The sequence below is a fragment of the Poecilia reticulata genome, chromosome 22 (genome assembly GCF_904066995.2).
Source record: "Poecilia reticulata chromosome 22, P_reticulata-male-v2, whole genome shotgun sequence".
Lineage (NCBI taxonomy): Eukaryota > Metazoa > Chordata > Actinopteri > Cyprinodontiformes > Poeciliidae > Poecilia > Poecilia reticulata.
Window position 1 is genome coordinate 22913711 of NC_088851.1, and position 19910 is coordinate 22933620.

At 37.6% G+C, this 19910-nt stretch overlaps 1 protein-coding gene across 9 annotated transcripts in view; it reads right to left on the reverse strand.

Moving 5' to 3' along the window:
- The window catches only part of eml1 (EMAP like 1), a 63528-nt gene that overhangs the window by 38356 nt on the left and 5262 nt on the right, over positions 1-19910 (reverse strand). The window contains exon 1 of one of the 9 annotated variants that reach the window (XM_017302617.2): positions 11619-11945. The exons of the other annotated variants lie outside the window; for them this stretch is intronic. Within the exon in view, the coding sequence (XP_017158106.2) occupies positions 11619-11685 (67 nt within the window). The 5' untranslated portion in view covers positions 11686-11945. Of the gene's footprint in view, positions 1-11618; positions 11946-19910 lie in introns of those variants that run through there. 9 annotated transcript variants of the gene reach the window in all.

Here is a 19910-nt window from a genome sequence, read left to right on the forward strand (position 1 = left end):
TAGAAACAGAGAACACTGACTGCATACAGTTACTCTGGATATTCATTTAATTTGGTCTTTTCAGTGGCAATCCTCAGTGAACTCAGTATTAACCATTATTCTGCTTCACATTTAAAGGCTGTTTGTTTTGCATCATGTTAGGGCTGCAACTAACGATTATTTTAGTAATCAATTAATCGATTATTCCGATTAATTGGATTAAAAAAGTGACATATTCACCAGATTTTTCATTTAAACCTTTTTTATACAATATTAGAACTAGATTAAAAGATAGAAACAAACTAAGGGTGCACCAACTACAATCTTCAAAAAATTAAATCAGGATTTAGATATAAAATATAAATATGCTTTAAACTGATTGAACTCATAGTTTTAAATCTCTGCTTTGTCTGTTTTTGCTGCTTATTTTCTAGTTGAATCTGAATTCAACAAGAAAAAAAATTATATTCAGCAACAAAAACGGTCATGTCAGTGTAAACCAAGCCAAAAAAAAAGAATAAATAAATAAATGCAAATATCTTTCTCCCTCTCATGTCTGCACCTGTGGTCTGACGAATCAATTTTTGATGGGATTTCTAATGGGCTCTCCGCTCCGGCTGGGCGCATGCCGAGGGGGGATGCACACTTCAATCACAGAAAGCCGGGTTTTCCCCGCACTTCCCCCCCAGTAAAAGCAAATGTAGGACATCAATTAGGGAGCAGCGTAATCTGTGCAGGCTGCACAGCAGGCACCAAGAGGTGAATTATATTTGTTAACATCGCGACCAGACACGGGTTGGAAATGAGACGCAGACAAATTGATGACGGTGGAACCAAAATGCTGACACACTCAGCTAATAAATTAATCCTGAGCTGATTGTAAAAGGTTTGGTGGTTAATTTACAACACCAAGATATTTAGAGCATCAAAAATAATAACCTGAGTAAATACATGTTGCAGTCTTCAAAAGCTAATATCCAAACTGATGGTTTGTTAAATCTCTGAATGAACTGAAAGAATTGTTCTGCAACACAAAGTTTTAACTTTCCAAAAACTTTAAACTTAAGAAATTATTTGCTGTTTGACAACATGAAGCGATCTAAGAAATAAATCATCAAAATAAATGAGATAAGAGAATGAAAGCCTCTTTCTGAGTTTGCATTAAACATAAAATTGAGCACATTGAAATAATAAAAATAAATTTGGTTAATGGAAACACAGCAATTTCAAAAAAACCTCACATTTTTTTGATGAAACGTTTTAGCGCATGAGGTGGATTTTTTTGGCTGCAACAACATACATGCATTTCTTAAAACTGGAAACACCACACAGATCATACGATCAACAACCAGATGCTACTACTGGCGAAAACCGCAAAGACGACGACGGGAAGTGGTTGAAGGATGACGACTACGCGCATTTTTATGAACATACTGCATGAACAAACCTATGTTGTGTTTGCAATATCAGCAGTTTATGGCCCTTCATACGCTGCTGATCATTTTTTGGCAATAAGTTCATGGTTTTTGGTTTAACTGTTCATAATTTCTTGCCTCTCATCTCTTTAATGATGTAGCAGCTAAAAATAATGGCCTCTCCTCCAGCGGGTTGTGATGACTCGTTTGATTTATTACCAGTGGCCTCCCCCCGCAGGTAACATCCACGCTCTGCTGAGCCGCTCAAAACGGAGCGGAGCCGCTTTCCGACCCGTTTCTGCTCTGCTGAGGTATTTTTAAACATCTGTGGCAAACTGTCCAAGGTCCCGTGAAGCCTGCGTATCTCATCTCCTGACCTTGTGATGATAGGTAAACACACACACACACACACACACACGCACACACACACGCACACGCACACACACACTGATTCTCAACATGCAGACGCACAGTTAAGCAAATTCTCCAGCACAAATAAGGCGCATAACTTTCTTAGCATTCAGCGCCAAAAACTCTACTTTTATACACTGTAAAAGAAAAAAAAATTACGGTAAAACATAGTTGCCAGATTTTACTATATAAATATAGTGAGATCCGTTTTGCAGTGTATGTAAGCAGAGCTTCTGGAGCCAAGAAAATTAAAAAATGTCATAAAAGGCTAAATAAAACCTGCTAATCAAAGTATATGAAGGGAAAAAACCATGACCCAAGTACAGAACCTTGAGGAACCCCATGGAGGACTAGAAGTTAAACAATTGGATATATAAATACATACCCTATTATATCATTAATTAAAGATATCACAGAATAAATAAATGCTTAAATAATTTATTTAATAGACAATACATGCAATATATTTAATATAGGAGAAGTGTCAGCTGTGGAAAAAATTAAGAACCCACTTAAAATAATCAGTTTCTCTGATTTCACTTTTTATAGGTCTATGTTTGAGTAAAATTAACATTATTCTTTTATTCTATGAACTACTGACAACATGTCTCTGAAATTCCAAGCAAAAATGTAATATTTATTTGCATAAAATGAGAAATAGTCGAAATAAAAAGATGCAGAGCTTTCAGAGCTCAAATAATGCAAAGAAAACAAGTTCATATTCATTTAGAAACAACAATACTAATGTTTTAACTCAGGAATCAATATTTGGTGGAATAGCCAGGAGGTTTTCTGTGGGCTCTTAGTTTCTTCCAGATCTGTATATGTATATATATTTATAGAATAGGACTTGAAACAGTGCTGCTTTACATGCCTGATTGTTTTAGTAGGTCACAAGATGAGGCTGCCTGAATGTGTGTCAGTGCAGATAAAGATGAGAGAGGAGGAGTGTGCAGGAGGAATGCGTTCTTCAAGCTTTTAATGTGCACAGAAAATCTATTTTTAATTTATTTTAGACAACCAAACCAAACACGATTACAGCTTCGTGGCAGAAGACACAGAAATGCTTTGAGAAGCGCTACAGAGTATTTTTAGAAGTAATAGATTCTTCAAATGAATGTCTGATACTGGCCTCCTTTTAACTGAGAGCAATTTAATGCATTTTGACAAAAATAAAATATTTCAGCAGAAGCTGACAGCAGACCTGTTATATTAACACATTTCATGGTTCTTAAATGTTATTTTTTCCTGCAGATTTTAAGCAAAGCATCACATTAGAGATTTACACGCTTTAACCTGAGCAACAGCTGCTTCTAATATTGCAGTTACATCAGTATCTGTCAACTTGATGACTAACAAGCATTTTATGTGGAGTTACTTTCAATTTTAAAATACTTTTTACAGTCGTACCTCAGTGATTCTTGAGAATAGGGACAAAGCACAAAATTTGAATAAAATATACACAAAATATAATTTTTTCTAATATCTGACTAAACTAACCTGGGTCATATGAGCACAACAATGTATATTTTCCAGGTATTTGCTGAATATTTTTTTATTTTAAACATTGTAGTGGGTGGATGATGCCTGTAAAATCCCTTGTCCAGGAGCAGAACTCAATATATTATAATAGTTTAAAACAATTAAAGAAATACTAAAATTATATATTATGACAATTAAGTGGAAGTAGTCATATAAATAATTATAAAAGTATCAATAAATTGAATTAAAAATAATTTTTATATATTTTCCAACTCCATTGAAATTTGTCCCTAGTTTTTGTCAACACCATCAGATATGAAAATAATGTAAAAAAATCAGGCATTATTGGGGGGCACCAGAACTTCTGAGGACCCGATGACCACTTCCTTTCTCTTCCTTTGCTAAGAGGGCTAGTTGGCTCCGGTTAGCTTATGTTATTCTTTAGTTTTTTTCTTCTTTTTATTTCTAAGTTGTTTGTCACAACCATGATGTGTCAACACCATAACTGACAATTTACAAAACTTTGATGAAATTTTGTGAAATAAAAACTTAATTTTGGTAAAATGTAAAGATTTCATGGACCTGATGAGCTACAACATGGCCTCCTTCAGAATAACGTCATATAAATTGAGGTAGTTTGGCTTTTTGTCAACTCCGTCTGATGTCGACTCCATCAGAGTTTTTGTGACTCTTTCAGTGAAATTGTTGTCAAATCTCACTTAAATGTGCAATTAATTCATTTTAATGTATTTTACATAAATTGCATTACTTCACATGTTCCAAGTTTTTCATTTTACTTACTAGTTTGTCACCACATTCAGTTCTGTGTCAACTCTGTCAGATGGCCTTTTTGTTGTTTTTTTGTTTTAAATAATATTTTTGCTTCTTGAGAAGCATTTGTCTGTAAAATGAGTAAAATATCACTAATAGGGTCATTAAAAATTATTTTATATTTATCTTGTCAGATGGTGATGACAATGTTCTGGGTCAGGTCGATTAAAAATGTAATTTAAAAAAAATGTTGCAAATGGGAGCCTATACCTTAGCATCTTTACATTTCCAAAACATTGTTTGTCATATTTGCATACATAAAGTTGAGAAATAACAAAAAAAAATTATGGGAAAATTAAAACCCATTTTGTCCTTATTCTCAAGAATCACTGACCTGTAAGAAAACATTCAGCTATTATCACTGTTTCATCTGTCTAATTTGCTTTACTGGTACTTGTTTTCTGTCTTTTATAGTTGTTACTGCAAAGTGCCATTAAAATAAATAATTGATTAATTAATTAATTCAGTATATAAAAACTTTCAGAAGTGTTCAATTAAGTGTGTAAAAATTAAAGTTTTAGAATAGTAAAATGTTTTTAAAGGGCCAAAGGGACTAAATTAAATTAATTAATCATTAAATGTACCATGAAATAAATAAATGCCTAAATAATGTATTTAGTAGGCAATTTATTAAAGGTATTACTAAATAATTAGAATGCAAACTTATAATAGCTGATAATTAAATGTGCATTTCATCATTTCACGGTTACTGTTCTTGCACATTTAATAAATTGCCATATTTAATTAATGATTTAATGATGTTTTTATTTATTTAGTTTTGTCCCTTTTATCTCTCCGTAGTGGGGTTCCTCAAGGCTCTTTACTCGGGTCATTGTTTTTCTTCCCTTCGTATACTTTGATTAGCAGGTATTCTTCAGTTTTTTATGACATTTAATTTAATTCAGTTCTGTTTACTTATTTAAAGGTACTTTACAAAACAGATCAAACTAATTTACAAATATATATGGTCATGATTCCTATTTCTATGTTGATAATATTGAGTTATGTGGGTTTTTTAAACTACACGTTAGTAGTTTGACAACCAGAAGTAATTCTTCTCATTCATGTTCTTAATTATGCTTTTCTTTTTATCTCTTAATGCTAGTACTTCTTCTGCATCTTATCTTTGTGACTATTTGAGAAAAAAACATTTTAATTGAAGACGGAAACATTTATTTTCATAAATCACCCAATTTATATAACGTAAACAAGCCAGATCTTATCAGGATCTCATAAAATAGGTGCGTATCGCTGCACACATTTAATGAGCACAAGCTCCCTGTCTGTGTATCATTTCACTATAAATGGTTCACTATTTAGCGGCACTGAAGTAAAAGTGCTGAGCAAACCTTATCAGGGGGAAAGTGAGAGAAAACGGAGGGAGATAAGGCGCTGGATGTTTGGGGGCAGGGCAGCCCAAATCGCCCAGCTCAATATCTGACTGGCTGCAGATTAAAAATGAGAAAGAAAAACAGAAGAGCGCTCTGAAACACACCGAGAGTCAGATGTGAGGATAAAGGGGCAAAATGCTTGAGAAAAAGCAGCAGAATGAGGATTTAAACATGGAAGAGACGCAGCTGGATCCGGTTTGAGGCGACAAGAACGAGGTGCGCCGTCTCACCGACGGATATCGGAAATCAATGTGAGCCTTTAAACGAATCAGCAGGAGCAGATAAGTTATCCTGCTCAGGTCGATATTTATTAGACCGATCCTCTGAAACATGTGGATACAGATTAGTGGCGTTTTACATCATTTCCTAATGTTTTGAAGCAGTTTTTTTAGAGTTCACTGGTGTAAATAGGTTTAACAACATGTAAACAACAGCCATCGCCATCTACAATAACTCTTTAAAGAATTTTAATTAATATGAGCTACAACTACATTTAATTTGAATTTGGGATTAATAGAGTATTTTTGAATTTGATTGATTTAATCAGGAGAAAGGTCAAAAGCAGAAGAGGAGAAACAAATTAAGATTTAAAAAAAACACGCTCTAACAAAGAGCAGGATAATAAATCAATAACAATTTACATCAATCAATCTCAATAGATAATAGATCTGATAAAATATTCAACATATGGAACATCTACTGAACTCTGATCCTGAAATCTGGAATCAACTCACAACTCAACTCTTTGGTTGCCTAGCAACGAACGCTGGGAAGCAGTTCCAGGTTACCCCTAACTTCGGTTACCTAGCAACGAGTTCCGTTGACACAGTGGCAGTTTAAAGTTCCACCACTTTTCCTCACAACTGCTTACAAAATAAAAACAACACGACGGCGCAGAGGGAAAACTGGATGAAAGAGGAAAGGTCACAACCCCAGTTTGGCAGAATTTCATATATTTAAAGCCAAAAAACTAATCAACGATTATCAATGTCGACTGATACAAAACGCTGATATCGTGATAAGTTATTCAGTCATGTCGTCCAGCGCCACTGTAACACTAAACACTACAATTTCCCTTTCCTACACTCATCCTTGCCAGGTAATGTGAGCGGGGTTTGATCCTAATCCTTCCCCACGTGCCGTCGTCAGTCAAAGACTTCGCTAGACGCAGATCCACAGAGAAGAGGAGACGGAGGCTAGATGAAGTCCTGTCATCTTTGATGTGCCTCAAAAATACCTCCAACAAGCATCAAAGCAGCTTCAGTCTTTATTAAACTCCCACCGCACCCTTCACATTTGCTCAGTCCAGCTGCACTGTCACTAATTAATCCCTACCTTCTTCATTCATGATCTCACATCGCAGCTTTTTATCCACGATTCCTTAATCCTGATGTGTGTTTGAACATGGAGCAGAAAGATCTGGTGAAAACGAACAGAAATCATTCTTAAAGGTGACCTGTTATGCTTCCTTAAACAGGTTAGGTCTGTGGTATGTTCATTACATTTTTTGCACTAAATTATTCTTAGATAATGAGATTTTATTCTGTTTAGTTCTGATCATTTTTAGCTGTTTTAGGGCATCTTGTCACTTTAAATCCAAATAATCTGCTGCTTGCCACGCCCCCCAACTCAACGTTTACACTTACATGTGAAAATGGCTGCAAATAGACTTGCAATTCTACAAACCTACATCTTTGAAAAGTAGAAGTGGAGCCTCCTACACAACCAACAAGAATTGCAGCAGAAAGCTGATTGCTCTCTTTTGGTTCGACTCCAGGGTTTGTATTTTTACTCTCATCAGTGTAACGGGGACAATATGAACTCAGCTATTTTGGGCTTAGGGAAATAGCTGGCCGTAGTGAGCTTTCAGACAAAACAGGAAACAACCGTCAGATTATTCAATGGGAGCCAACAGCGGTCACTTTCTTCCCCTTAAAATGAACCAACGTACATCAAATCATCTGTGAAAGCAATTACAAATAAACTCCATCATCATTAGCAGCTATAAACCCTAAACTAACACAATTAAATCTCTGCTCTTCTCTGGAAGCAGCTTGTTCTAAATCTGATTTCCCAGAGAAAGGCCTATTTAAAGGGTTTACTTCCTCCATCAGCTGCAGTCAGCCAGATAAAATATCTGACTACATTACAACCTCAGACACATCCGGTGTGTCTGAGGTTGTAATGGGGCTAATTTTCATTTATTCTGACCGCCAGAGGACAAAGCGTGCAGCCTGCTCATGTTTTCTGTAGTTTAGCTGACCCGCTCTCAGAACATTAGTCTGGTTGGATGCTCGACAACACACGAGGCGAAAGAGGGGAGTGAATGACATCATTCGCCTCTGCTCTGAGTGGATTTGGACGGCTGGAGCCGAGAACGATGATGTCAGCTTGGCCTTCAGGATAAACACAGTGGATGTGTGCGCCCCTGGTAAGGCAGTCTGTTGGAGCCAAACAAGTTCCTCTGTGAAGATGAGCGTTTTCATTTGGGAGCAGGAACATAGAGGCAGGGCCGGCCTGAGCCTTTTTGGGGCCCTGAGCGGATTTTAATTTGGGGCCCTCCCTTAACAGCATGTCAACACCAGATGCTTCGTTAATACTGGGCAACTCGATGTGGGAAACATACCTACTATTACTGGCATCATTTGTCATTAGTTGGATTTTAAGGTATGTATTTAAGTGTCCCATATTATCAGAGTTGGGTAGTAACTATTTACAATTACTCTATTACATGTACTTGAGGAACTTTTTTGAAAGAAATGTACTTTTCAGAGTATTTTTACTTTTACTTGAGTAAAATTTTTTAATTTTCTACCCACTGAATTAAAGACAAACTTGTTTTAACCAAAATTCAAACACACACATGCAGTTTTTGTTAAAGTTTAATAAGTTTTTTACCGAAAGAAACATATTTGGAAAAATGTTCTTTTTTTTTTGTTATTTATATAAATAAGTGTCGTTTTTATTCTTAAAATACCAAAATTTCCTCTCAACTACATAGTTTGGTCTGTCTGATGATGTTATTTTAAATATTAAAGAATTGATTATTTGATCAATTACTAGACTTCTTACTTGATTGATTTTGTGGACGGCTACTTTTTACTTTTACTTGAGTAAAAATATGTTGAAGTAGTGCTACTTTTGTTATTTTTCTTTTCATTAATGTCTTTGCACATTGATGAAATAAAAATAAATGTACAAAACTGTGTGATGGGCATACAAGTTTATTACAGCGCCACAGATGCTAATTATTAGCATTGAATGGGAATTTCTATAGACATTAGCATCAAGCTAGTGGTCTTAGCCTTTTGTTGCTTTACTTTGTTTTGTGGTTGTGCTGACATGAATGTTATTTAGCTTTAATGTCATGTAGAAGCAAGAAAAATATTAAAATTTTTAGATTGAATTATTTCTTGCTACAAATATTATTAGTAACTGAAAATCATTTGATTGTTCTCTGATAAGACATGAAGGAAGTTTCAAAGTGTGAAATCACATTGAGATAAATGCAGCAAGAATGTTTTTCAAATGCTTCAACAACATAATAACGCGTCAACCAGAGAACCTCCAGCTGCTGCATTTTTATTTCTAAGAGTGAAGCGACAGTCGTATCCTCAGGAATCTGGTGACGTGAAGCACGCCGCCACACCTGTTTTTCAGGTCAGTCAAACTAACGCACATCTCTGTCGTTTTACTCATCACAAGGAAAGAAAACAGATCCACTTTGCTTTTCCAGTTTGCTCTGAACGGATTTAAAGTTTTCAGGATGAATAAATCCAAATGGATTGAATATTTGTCTGTCTGTCTCTGTGCAGCTTCTTTCTTTGTGTCCAAAACGGTTTTAACCAGCTTCACTTCATCAGTTATTCATGGGAACACTGAGGCCTGAAGTGGACCTTCGAAGCAGTCACCTCTCTGTAATTCCTCATCCTTCGTTTGCTTTAGAGAGGCGCTGCTCTCCCCTTCCTCCTCATCAGCTGCAAAAGTGCTTACACAGCTCAGAAAACGCCATTGATTTTTTCATTAACAGTAAACGACAGCCGAGGCGACTCATGATGACGAGCTGCGGCAGCATGATCGCATTCAGAGCATTCTTACGTTTACCGTTAAATACAGACGAGGAGAAACTTTAGAGGAATAAGAGGAACTTTTTGGAAAAGTGGAGAAATGTTTAATTAATATTCTGTTAATACTTTAGGAGAAGCCCAAGCATGTTAGCTCGGTCATTGTGTTCGGTCTAATCCCCTTTGTTTGGCTCTTACCGTCTGTTTGCAGGATCCTGAACAAATGTTGCCCGTCCTTACAAATAACCGAACACACTTAGGTTGTTTTCACGCCCGATAGTCCAGTAGATTTGGTTCGATTGGGAACCAAAGTTGCAACATTTGATACATTTTCAGCTGTTGCAGTTTATTTTCACACAGCACTGTGTCTAAAGAACCAAACTATTTGAGAAACCTGTTCCCCTCCTCACCTATAGGGGCGCTGCATCAAGAACCACTGAAGGAAACCACACAAAAATCTGTGAAGAAGACATGACTGCCACATCCTGTTTCACAAAATGCAAGCAAAAATGGAGTAGCCTCAGATTTTAGCAGTTCCAGGTTTTCTCTTTTGTCTTTGGTAAAAAAACTATGAACCATTTCTTCCGCTAGCGATAGACTCACACGTTTCTTTTGGTTGTTTTTACCCAGAATGCCCTGCACTGTAGTCCACTTGCATCCACATATGCATTCAAACTGCATCAAAGTTCACTTCGAACCAAAACCGAAGTTTTTAGGTGGACCAAAGGTCACTTTATTGGTCTATTACAAACGAACTGGACTTTTGAGATAAACAAACTAGAGTTTGATTAAAGCGGACTAAACTGGGCTGGTATGAATGCAACCATACAATTCCACCCTATTCTGAAACAACATATCAGAGACACTAAGAACTAAAGAAACATTCATCAATGCTGTGCATTGGAAAAATAATATAATAAACGCAACTAAAGCTGTATGTTAGGATGCATTCACACCGGTCATGTTTAATCCACTTCAATCTAACTCTAGTTAGTTTGTGTAGAAAGTCCGGTTCATTTATAACTGACCAAGAAAATGAACTTTGGTCCTCCTAAAAACTTCTCAGTTCAGTTGAAGTGAACTGAGACTGAACTGCACGCAGACTGAAGCCCACTCCAAAAGCAGAAAGTGGACTTTAACGCAGGGCATTCTGGGTAATCGCAACCAAAACAAACATGCTTATCTAGCGCTAGCTGGAAAAATGGTTCGTAGTCTTTTGCCAGACCAAAGAGAAAACCTAGCACTGCTAAAATCTGATGCCACTCCAACTTTGTTTCCATTTTATCAAACAGGAAGTTGCGCTCATGTCTTCTTCACAAGTTTTTGTCTCGTTTCCTCCAGTGGTTCTTGGTGCAGCGAAGCAAGTCTATCAGACTATTAGATATGAAAATAAACACATTTTCATGTGGGTTTCTACTCAGTTTATTACTGACTTGCATACAAAAGATCCAATTAATAAAAAGAAAAACCTGATCTCATTTGTTTTCTTGCTGCTAATTGACTCCCCAGGACATGCCACCCTGGATGGAGAGCCATTAACTGTAGAGGAAGCACGCAGAAAGGCATAATGTTACCAATATGAACCCAGTTTGGTGTAAACTCTTAGCAGATAAACAGAGCAGAGCTTAATAGATTTAAATATTTAAACTGATGTGTCATCCTGTCCTGACTCACCCCTCCTCTAACACATCATTTCTCCTTCCCAGCAGCTCGGACAACACTCATGTTGCAGATGTTTTGTCCTGCTGAAATAAAGGGGAACACCTCATCCAAAAACGTTTTCATCTGGACATGAAACTGAAACGCTGTCTGCCTGCCTGTCTTTGTTTATCGCCTCTCCTGGCTGCAGCTGACTCACTCACTCTGACACAATGTTGACATTTTGCTGGCTTTAATTCCTCCTGCAGCATGACTTTCAGCTCCAAATCCCCTAAAGTGGTCTGCGCTGTGTAAAGCTGGAGCTGCTGCTAAACTCTGATGCAGCTCAGCCCGTCAGCTGGTCGGGAAACACGACAAGCAAGCGGGATGAGTTAGTTTCATTTTACCGTTGCAGAACTGGAGCAGGGATGAGGTGTCATACAGGCTGCTGTAGCTGGAAAAGCCGTCCTCCATTCTCAGTTTAGTTTGCTGCTGCCTCCATTCACTCCGCTCGGATCAGGCTCCCTGGCAACCCATTCACTCCCATTCCGTCATGTTAACTTGTTTTTCCTCCCAGTTGAACTCCGGAGTTGCAGCGGGAGGAACAAACCGGAGGGATGGATGCCTGCAGCTTCCTCGGGTCCTTCCGATATAAAAAAATGAAACAGCTTAACAAGAGGGAGCTCTGTTGGTGTGTGTGTGTGTGTGTGTGTCAGTAGCTCTGTGGGTGTTTAGATAATGCTCGGGACAGCCCCCACTGTCACACGGAGAGGACGAGTCAGGCCAAAGGGGGCGTGGCCTGTGAGTAAGCCCCGCCCCTCCGCGGAAAGCAGGAAAAAGAAATGCAAGGATGAAACAGTTTTAAAAATGATGAAAGCGTTGCAAGGAAGACTATTTCCGCCATGAAAGGAAAAATAAAATCCCAAAAGGAAGTTTTAATTAGACTTTTAAAGTAAAAAAAAGACATAATTTTTAGATAAAAAGCTATAATTTTGACTTTCAGAGTTATGACATAAGAAGATATACTTTTGAGATACATTCACAATTCCGACTTTCTACATCATAATTTAGACTTTGTCATAATTATGAGGTTAAAAAATTATAATCTAAACATATATAGTCAAAAATATGTGATAAAAAATCCTAATTTTGACTTACAAAGTAATAAGATATAAAGACAATTTTGAGAGAAAGTCATGTTTGACTCTCATCGTCATAACTAACAGATAAAAAGCCCTAATGTTGAAGTTGAAAGTCATAATTATGAGATTCAAAGGGATAGTTTTGACATTAAAAGTCATAATTATGAGATATAAGCACAATTTTGAGAGAAAGTTATATTTTTGTGTAATGACAACACTTAGCAAATGTAAAGTTTGTTGACTTTGTGTTTTTATGATGTAAAGCACTTCTCCTTGTTGCTATACAAATAAACCTGATTGATTGACTGATTAAACTATGTTTAAAGTGAAATAATCTGGCAGTGGGACTAGAACTTTTTCATCAATATTAAGGAATAATTCACATCAAACAAACTCCTATTTTTTGCTGAAAAGTTAAGTTAGCTTTGTCTTATTTTAAGTGTACTAAGATATTTGCACTATAAACTAGACCAAAAATACTTGATACGATTTTGCAGAGCTCAGCTTTATACAAATCCAGCACATCAAAAACTACATCTGTGATCTGTGTTGAAAGATTATCATAAAAACTTAAAAATGAACCAAGTGTGCAGAAAAAGCTGCAGCAGAATCTGCAGAATCCATTTATAACAAATAGATATTTTGTGATTTTGCAGTGAACTGGTTTCACTGTTTAATATTTCTGTTGCTGACATGTGCTTTACTAATAAACTTGACTGATTGATTGATTGATTGATTGATTGATTGATTGATTGATTGATTGATTGATTGATTGATTGATTGATTGATTAACCTCCTGTAACGGCTGAAATCTAAAAGCTGAGCTTCACTCTGACTCGGAGGGAGAATCAAAGCCGCTCCTCTTTCTGCATGAAGTCACATGGGAAGAAACAGACCGACATCACAAATCTCCTAAAGCGACAGCCAAGTGTTTCTGCTGTGGCTCAACACGATTACCGCTCTGTCTGCGTTATCTGTCCCGCTGCAGACCGGCCCGAAAACAAGGACATGGGGGGGCAACTGGAGGAGCAAATGAGGAGGAGAAACCCGAGGTGGGAGTTTCAGGAGGGAAGCCCTGCAGGACAAAAAGGGATCATTTGCGCTCTTTTTCAGACCGGGGGTTGGAGTTTTTGTATGTGCTCAAGAGGATGAAACGCTTTGCATTATTTATAGGCTTGAAGGGGAAAAGAATAAGAAGCCTACATTGTGGCCTACATTCATGCTGAAACACTCCCCCCCCTCCCCCTTTTCTCCTCAGATCACAAGACGGAGATCACCACACAGAGGCGGCTAAAAACAGCAGCAGCGCGTCGTTTCCTCCTGGGCAGGTAGCGGCTCGTCTGTTTGACCCTTAAAGAGATGAACGGGTCACTGCCAGAGCCGCCGCTGAATCGCTGACCGCCTCCGTGTCCCGCAGGAGAACTCGATCATTACGCAACAGCATCAAGCGTCAGGCGACGCGCTAAGCTAGCCGGGATTACGCCAGGAAACAATTTGGTCTTTGTAGAGCAAACGGTTCGTCTGATCACAAGAACCTTGATATATGTTGAATTTCTAGAGTCTTACACTGCAAAAAAAAAAAAAAAACATCAAGGATTTTTAGTCTGGTTTCTAGTGCAAATATCTTAAAATGAGATAAAACCAATTTAAAAGTAACTTCAGTTTGAGAGAATTGATTTGTTCAACAGAAACAAAGACACTACATAAACAACAAATAGGAGATTATTTAGTCATTATTGATCAGTTTCACTGCAGATTAGTTCACTTATAACATGGGGAAAATGTCTTGTTAAAGGGAAATTAGTGCAAAATTCATTTTTCACTGCAAAAACACAAAATCTCACCAGATATTTATGTTCTGGTGCAAATATCTTACTACACTTGAAATAAAACAAAACTAACCAATAAGTAACTTTTCAGAAAGACATGAGCTTGTTTAAAGTAATTATTTCCTTAATATTGATAAACAAGTGAAATAACTTATGTTTTTCCATAAAATGGAAAAAATGTTGTTAAGTGAAATAATCGTATTTTTCGTCAATATTCAAGATTTACTGAGAACATGACCATATTTCATCCTGAAAAGTTACTTCTCTCTTATTTCAAGCATAATAACATATTTGTCCAACAAATTAGACCCAAAATACTTGGTGAGATTTTGTGTTTTTGCAGCGCTGCTTGTTCAGTTTTTTATCTATAAATTATTATTTTTTTGCTCCCATCAGCTCTAAGATGTGCTAAAGCGTTGAAATCTGAGGTTTTCTGCAGATAAAGGAGTTTCATGCTCTGTGCATCCTTTGTCCTTCATCCTGGATTTCTCTGTTTTGTCTGAAGGGGGTTCAGATTTTTGTAAATCTCATTGTGGAGCTGATTTGGTATCCAGATTAGGGACAGGTCTGGCTTTTGTTTGTGTCTGCCTCTCTTTTTCCCCCAGTGCTCACATGAGTGGAGCACAATCCCTTAAACCAGACCCCCACATGGAGCCCAGAGCCCCACATGGGGCCCAGAGCCCCGCCTGAGTCTCAGCAGGAGGCAGACGGGGAACCGGCCCTCTGCGCCACGTTACCCACGGGTCATTAAAAACTCATCATGAGGCTCCCTGCATGTTGGTTTCTATCATTTTAAGCATTCCAGACAAAATATAAGAAATTGATAATGAGAAGAAAACAAATGTGGCATCTCTTTGTATTAAACCCCTCTAACTCTGACACTCCTAAATAAAATCATGCTAGAGTTGATGGGCAGATGGATGGAGCGAAAAACGGGATGATACCAGAAAAAAACCTGGAATTGAGATTGGACTAACAGGACAACATGCGAATGGGACTGGCATCAATAACTGCGTTTCTATTAACCGTAAAATCGCACAAATTGAAATTACGAACAAATTTCTTTGATAAAACTCGTTTTTTTCAGCTATATTGAAATAGATTTATTTTGCGAAACTGCAATGGAAACTTTTTTTTAGCATCATACGAGTCACTACTACTTTTCATGCTGCACTTTTCAGGTTTATACCACACAAAATGTTGCAAACTACTTTCTCCATTTCACAATTACGGACTGCTTTGTGTCGGTAGACCAGTTCTAATCCCAGTAAATGTAATAATTTCATGGTTTTATCTGACAGCCTGACCTTGTTCTGTGTTTCTAAAACTCCCTGCTGCTGTACAGCTGCAGCTCCCCGGTGGCTCCTGAAGGTCACGTTCAGCCACACCAGACGTTTCTCTTTTTAAAAAAGAGAGAAGAAACTGCTGACGGTCGTTTCGTCAGCAGATGATCAGTTGGTCTGTTGGTGGGTTGGGATTATGAACAATCAAATCCAGAGCAGAGGGGGGGAAAAGGGTCAATCCTCGGTGTGATCCAGCCACCATCTGTGTTCCTGTCCCGCTTATTTATCTGCTTTGTTCTTTTACAGCATGAATTCATCCAACCTGGGCTCCGAATCAGTCCTTTAAACTCTGAAACACTGAAATCTTTTACATGAACAAGTTGGATAGATGAACATTTTAACTAGTTAAAGAGGAATTGAACAGCTGCCAGCTACGATTCATGAGGTTTAATATACGTTTCAACCTGCTTGTGACAGAAAGCAAACAAGTGTGATCACAAACAAAATCTGCCAAAAGTAAATAAAACCTCAGAGAGCAGAAATGACTTTAATAGTTAAACCTGACATGTTTAACTATTAAACATGTCTTACTTCTTATTTTGAAGTAAGACGTTATTTAAATGGAATAAAACTCCTAAAAGAAGAATTGCTGTTGCTGAACCTTCTGGGATAGAAAATAAGATTATTGCCAAACACTTAAGTCGAATTTAATTTCTCAGAAAAATTACAAAAAGACAATTAAAGGTGACCCGACATTGAACAGGTTCGGATATCTAAAGGCTACATAAAGAAAACAAATTTATTCTGCTCAGTTCTGACTATTAGGGTCTCTGTCACTTTAAATCCAAATAAGCTGCTGCTGCTGGCCACGCCCCTAATTCAACGTTTACACTCTCATGTGAAAATGGCTGCGAAAAGATGCAAAATTATACAACCATGCATCTTTCAAAAGCAGAAGTGGAGCTTCCTGCACAACCAACAAGATTGCAGCAAATGGTTTCTGGATGGCAAGTCAACAACAAAACATTTGTTTCCCTTTCCAGCAGTAAAACCAGCTGACCAAACATGCTGGAACTCTGCTGCCGTTGCTAGGTAACAGGGCAATCACCGCTGATTATTTTCCAGACACCAAAAACTGGTTGACATGAAACGTCTGGGTGGGTTTCTTTATTGTCAGCAGGAAAGTCTTAAAAATGGAAGCATAAAAAAACTGCAAAATATGAATTTTGCATAAAAGTTTACAGTAAAAAAAGAAAAAAAACTGAAGAAGCTCGATGTGTGTGGAAGGTTTTGTCTTTTATATTTAGCAGCACAGATTTATTATCTGAGTGAAGCTTTTTGAGATGTTCAGTCGTGTCAGCAGACCATCAAGGGCGGCCATCTTGCTTTGAATTCAGGTCAACTCTGCAGCTAAATAAAAGATTTTGTCAAATAAAGTAGTAATTTTACGAGAACTCAATGCGAAAAACAAAAAATTTAAATTAGGAATGTTGAGCAGCTGGTGAAGTTACGCTTTGACATCAGTTTTATAGAAATACTTTAACAAATCTACATCGTTATTACCAGAAGCAGGATTTTAAAACAGCATTTTCTGTTTTGTAAAAAGAACCACATGGTCACAACATATCGCGATGACTCCATTTTCTCATGAAAAACGTTTATCTTGTCATTTTAAGACGCTGCGTCTTCATTCTGCTGGAATTAAAAATATATACTTCAAATTAACAAAAACTTCCCATAACTTGGCACCAAAACTGTCGTTTATCTCATATAAGAATGAAATAAAAGCCACTTTTTGAAAACTTTTTCTGCCATTTATTAAAAAATATTGTAAAGAAAGCAAGAAAACAGATTAAAATCAGACCTGGACGTTTTTTAAAACCCCCAATCTGAGTAAATCAAAATGAACCAGATCAGATTATATTTTACGACAGATTTTTGCACCATTACAAGCAGAAACCGTCAGCGATGGCTGGCGTCCCGCTGCAGATCAGCAGGACCTGAAGTGTTTCACTACAAACTGGTGGAGGATTTTATGGGGGAAACGTGACCCAGTTTCAGGCAGAGAGAGAATCTGAATCAGAGAAAAGCTGAAACTCAACCATAAAGATCCTGAATTCAGACGCAGGACGTTTTATTCTTTACTTACCTGCTTTAATCCCTTCATGAAGCTATAAACACAGTGACTTTTTTTGTGATGCTGCAGAGGAAAAGCTGCAGCAGCTGCAGACTGCGGGCCACACAAGCTGCAGCTCTGCCAAGCGATGATGTTGTGAGTCAGAGGAAACTGGGTCACCGCTCCTGCTCTTAAAATGATGCAGCTAATATCTGTGGATGCTCCTCATTCATCCCCGCCGAGCTGCGGCTCAGTGACGCTGCTCTACTCTTTAGGAACGCGGTTCGTCTGACGAGCATTAGAGAGCAACGCAAAAAGTTCTGCTGAAAACGAGGCGGAAACATCTTAACGTCTGAGAATTAAACGCTTATATTTCCCCGAAGGTTGTAATAAAGACAAGAACAAACAGCTGTTATCTGGACCCATTTTCTTCACATCTGTTTCTACTGTGTTATTATTTAAAAAAAAATTTTTTTTTAAAGTTGTCTTACCAAATAGTTTTAGTCTGATTTTAGTGTAAATATCTCTGCACACTTGAAATAAGATAAAACTAACTTACAAGGAACGTTCCAGCAATAAATTTTAGAATTTTTAAGTCAATAATTTCCTAAAATTAAATAAAAAAGTACTAATTCCACTTTCATTTAAAATGTTTTCATCAATATTAAAGAAATTGTTGACTTGAAAAACCTCCTATTTATTGATGAGAAGCTAATTTTATCTTATTGCAAGTGGACAGAGACATTTGCACTAATATTAGACCAAAAATACTTGGTAAAATGTTGTGTTTTTGCAGTGTATGTACAGATAAAACTGTGGGCATGGAAAAAGAGAAGCAGACGATGTGAGAATCTGTTGCTTCATTCGGTTCATAGCGCCGTTACTCCATATCAGATGATAATATTTTGACTTTGTTGCTTCGTCTCAACCTTTGGTAGCGTTTCCGCCTCCGTTTCAAACTTCCTACCGATGAAACGGAGACGAGTGGCTGTAAACAAGCGATTCCTCCTCTTCTAATCTATATGTGAATGATGGCAATAATTCAGGAGGTCATGAAACTCAATAAAACTACTGCTGTGTTTCATAGAAAACACCAGAAAACAGCACAAGAGAGCAGGTGGAGGTCGACTGTTGTGGATTAATCTGTAACGTCGGAGCTGCTATGAAACGCTGAGGTGGGAACGGACTCTGTGCTGCTGCTGCTGCTGCTCAGGTTTAATCACATCTGATGTGGCGCCATGTTTGGACGCCCTTCCCCCAGACTCCTGCAACGTCCAGCACAAGTTGCAAATATGATTATCTATAAAAACCTGTGCATGAAATATAAACCCAGTGAGTCCCACTGCGGGACAACGGGCCTGTTCTGATCCAGAAGAACATGGTTAGCATGTTGAGGGATGACATCATCACCTCCGTTTCTGAACAAGCGTTTGTTTTCACAGAGAAAAGGTTTCAAACACGTGTAGTCTGAGAAACTCCTCTGCTTCCATTGATTTATCCTGAGAGGTGACCTATTAAGCTTCCTTGAACAGGCTAGGAAAGGTCTATACAAAATATGTTAATATATTTTTGCATAAAATTATTCTTAAGTAATGAGATTTTAGTCTGATCAGTTCTGACTATTCTGAGCTGTTTTACGGCGTCTTGTCACTTTAAATCCAAATAAACTGCTGCTGGCCACGCCCCCCAAACTCAACGTTTATGTTCGCACATAAAAATGACTTCAAACAGATGCGCAACTGTACAACTGTACATATTTGAAAAGCAAAGGTGGCGCCTCCTGCACAACCAACAAGAATGCAGCAAGTGGTTTCTGGATGGTAAGTCAACAACAAAACTTTTTTTTTTTCCTTTTCCAGCAGCCATTGCACAGCACATGCAGTGGTAAAAACCAGCTGACCAAATGTGCTGGAGCTCCATTTGGGTTGCTAGGTCACGGGGAAGCGCCTGCTGATTTTAAATGTTACATTCAGAAGGTTTTTGAAACTGCTCATTTTCCACAAACTAGAAAACACAAACTTATAGCCATAAAACAGCTAAGTGGGTTTTTTTTAAACGCTCAGTTTGGTTTTTAGAAGCAATTAAGAACCAAATGGAAGTTCAAAAACATGCAGTATGTGAATTTTGCATAATATCAAGATGAGGCAGAGCTGCTGTCTTTTCTCACTCCCTCACCCTCCTTCTCCTTCGTTTCTCGCTGCTTTCACTCGTTTATCCTTTAGTTTTGACCCTCTAGTCTGTTTTCATTCCTTGCCCTTACATTACACCTTTCTGTTTCTGTGAGTTTCAGTCATTTTGGCCCGGAGACGGAAATCATGACAATACTGCC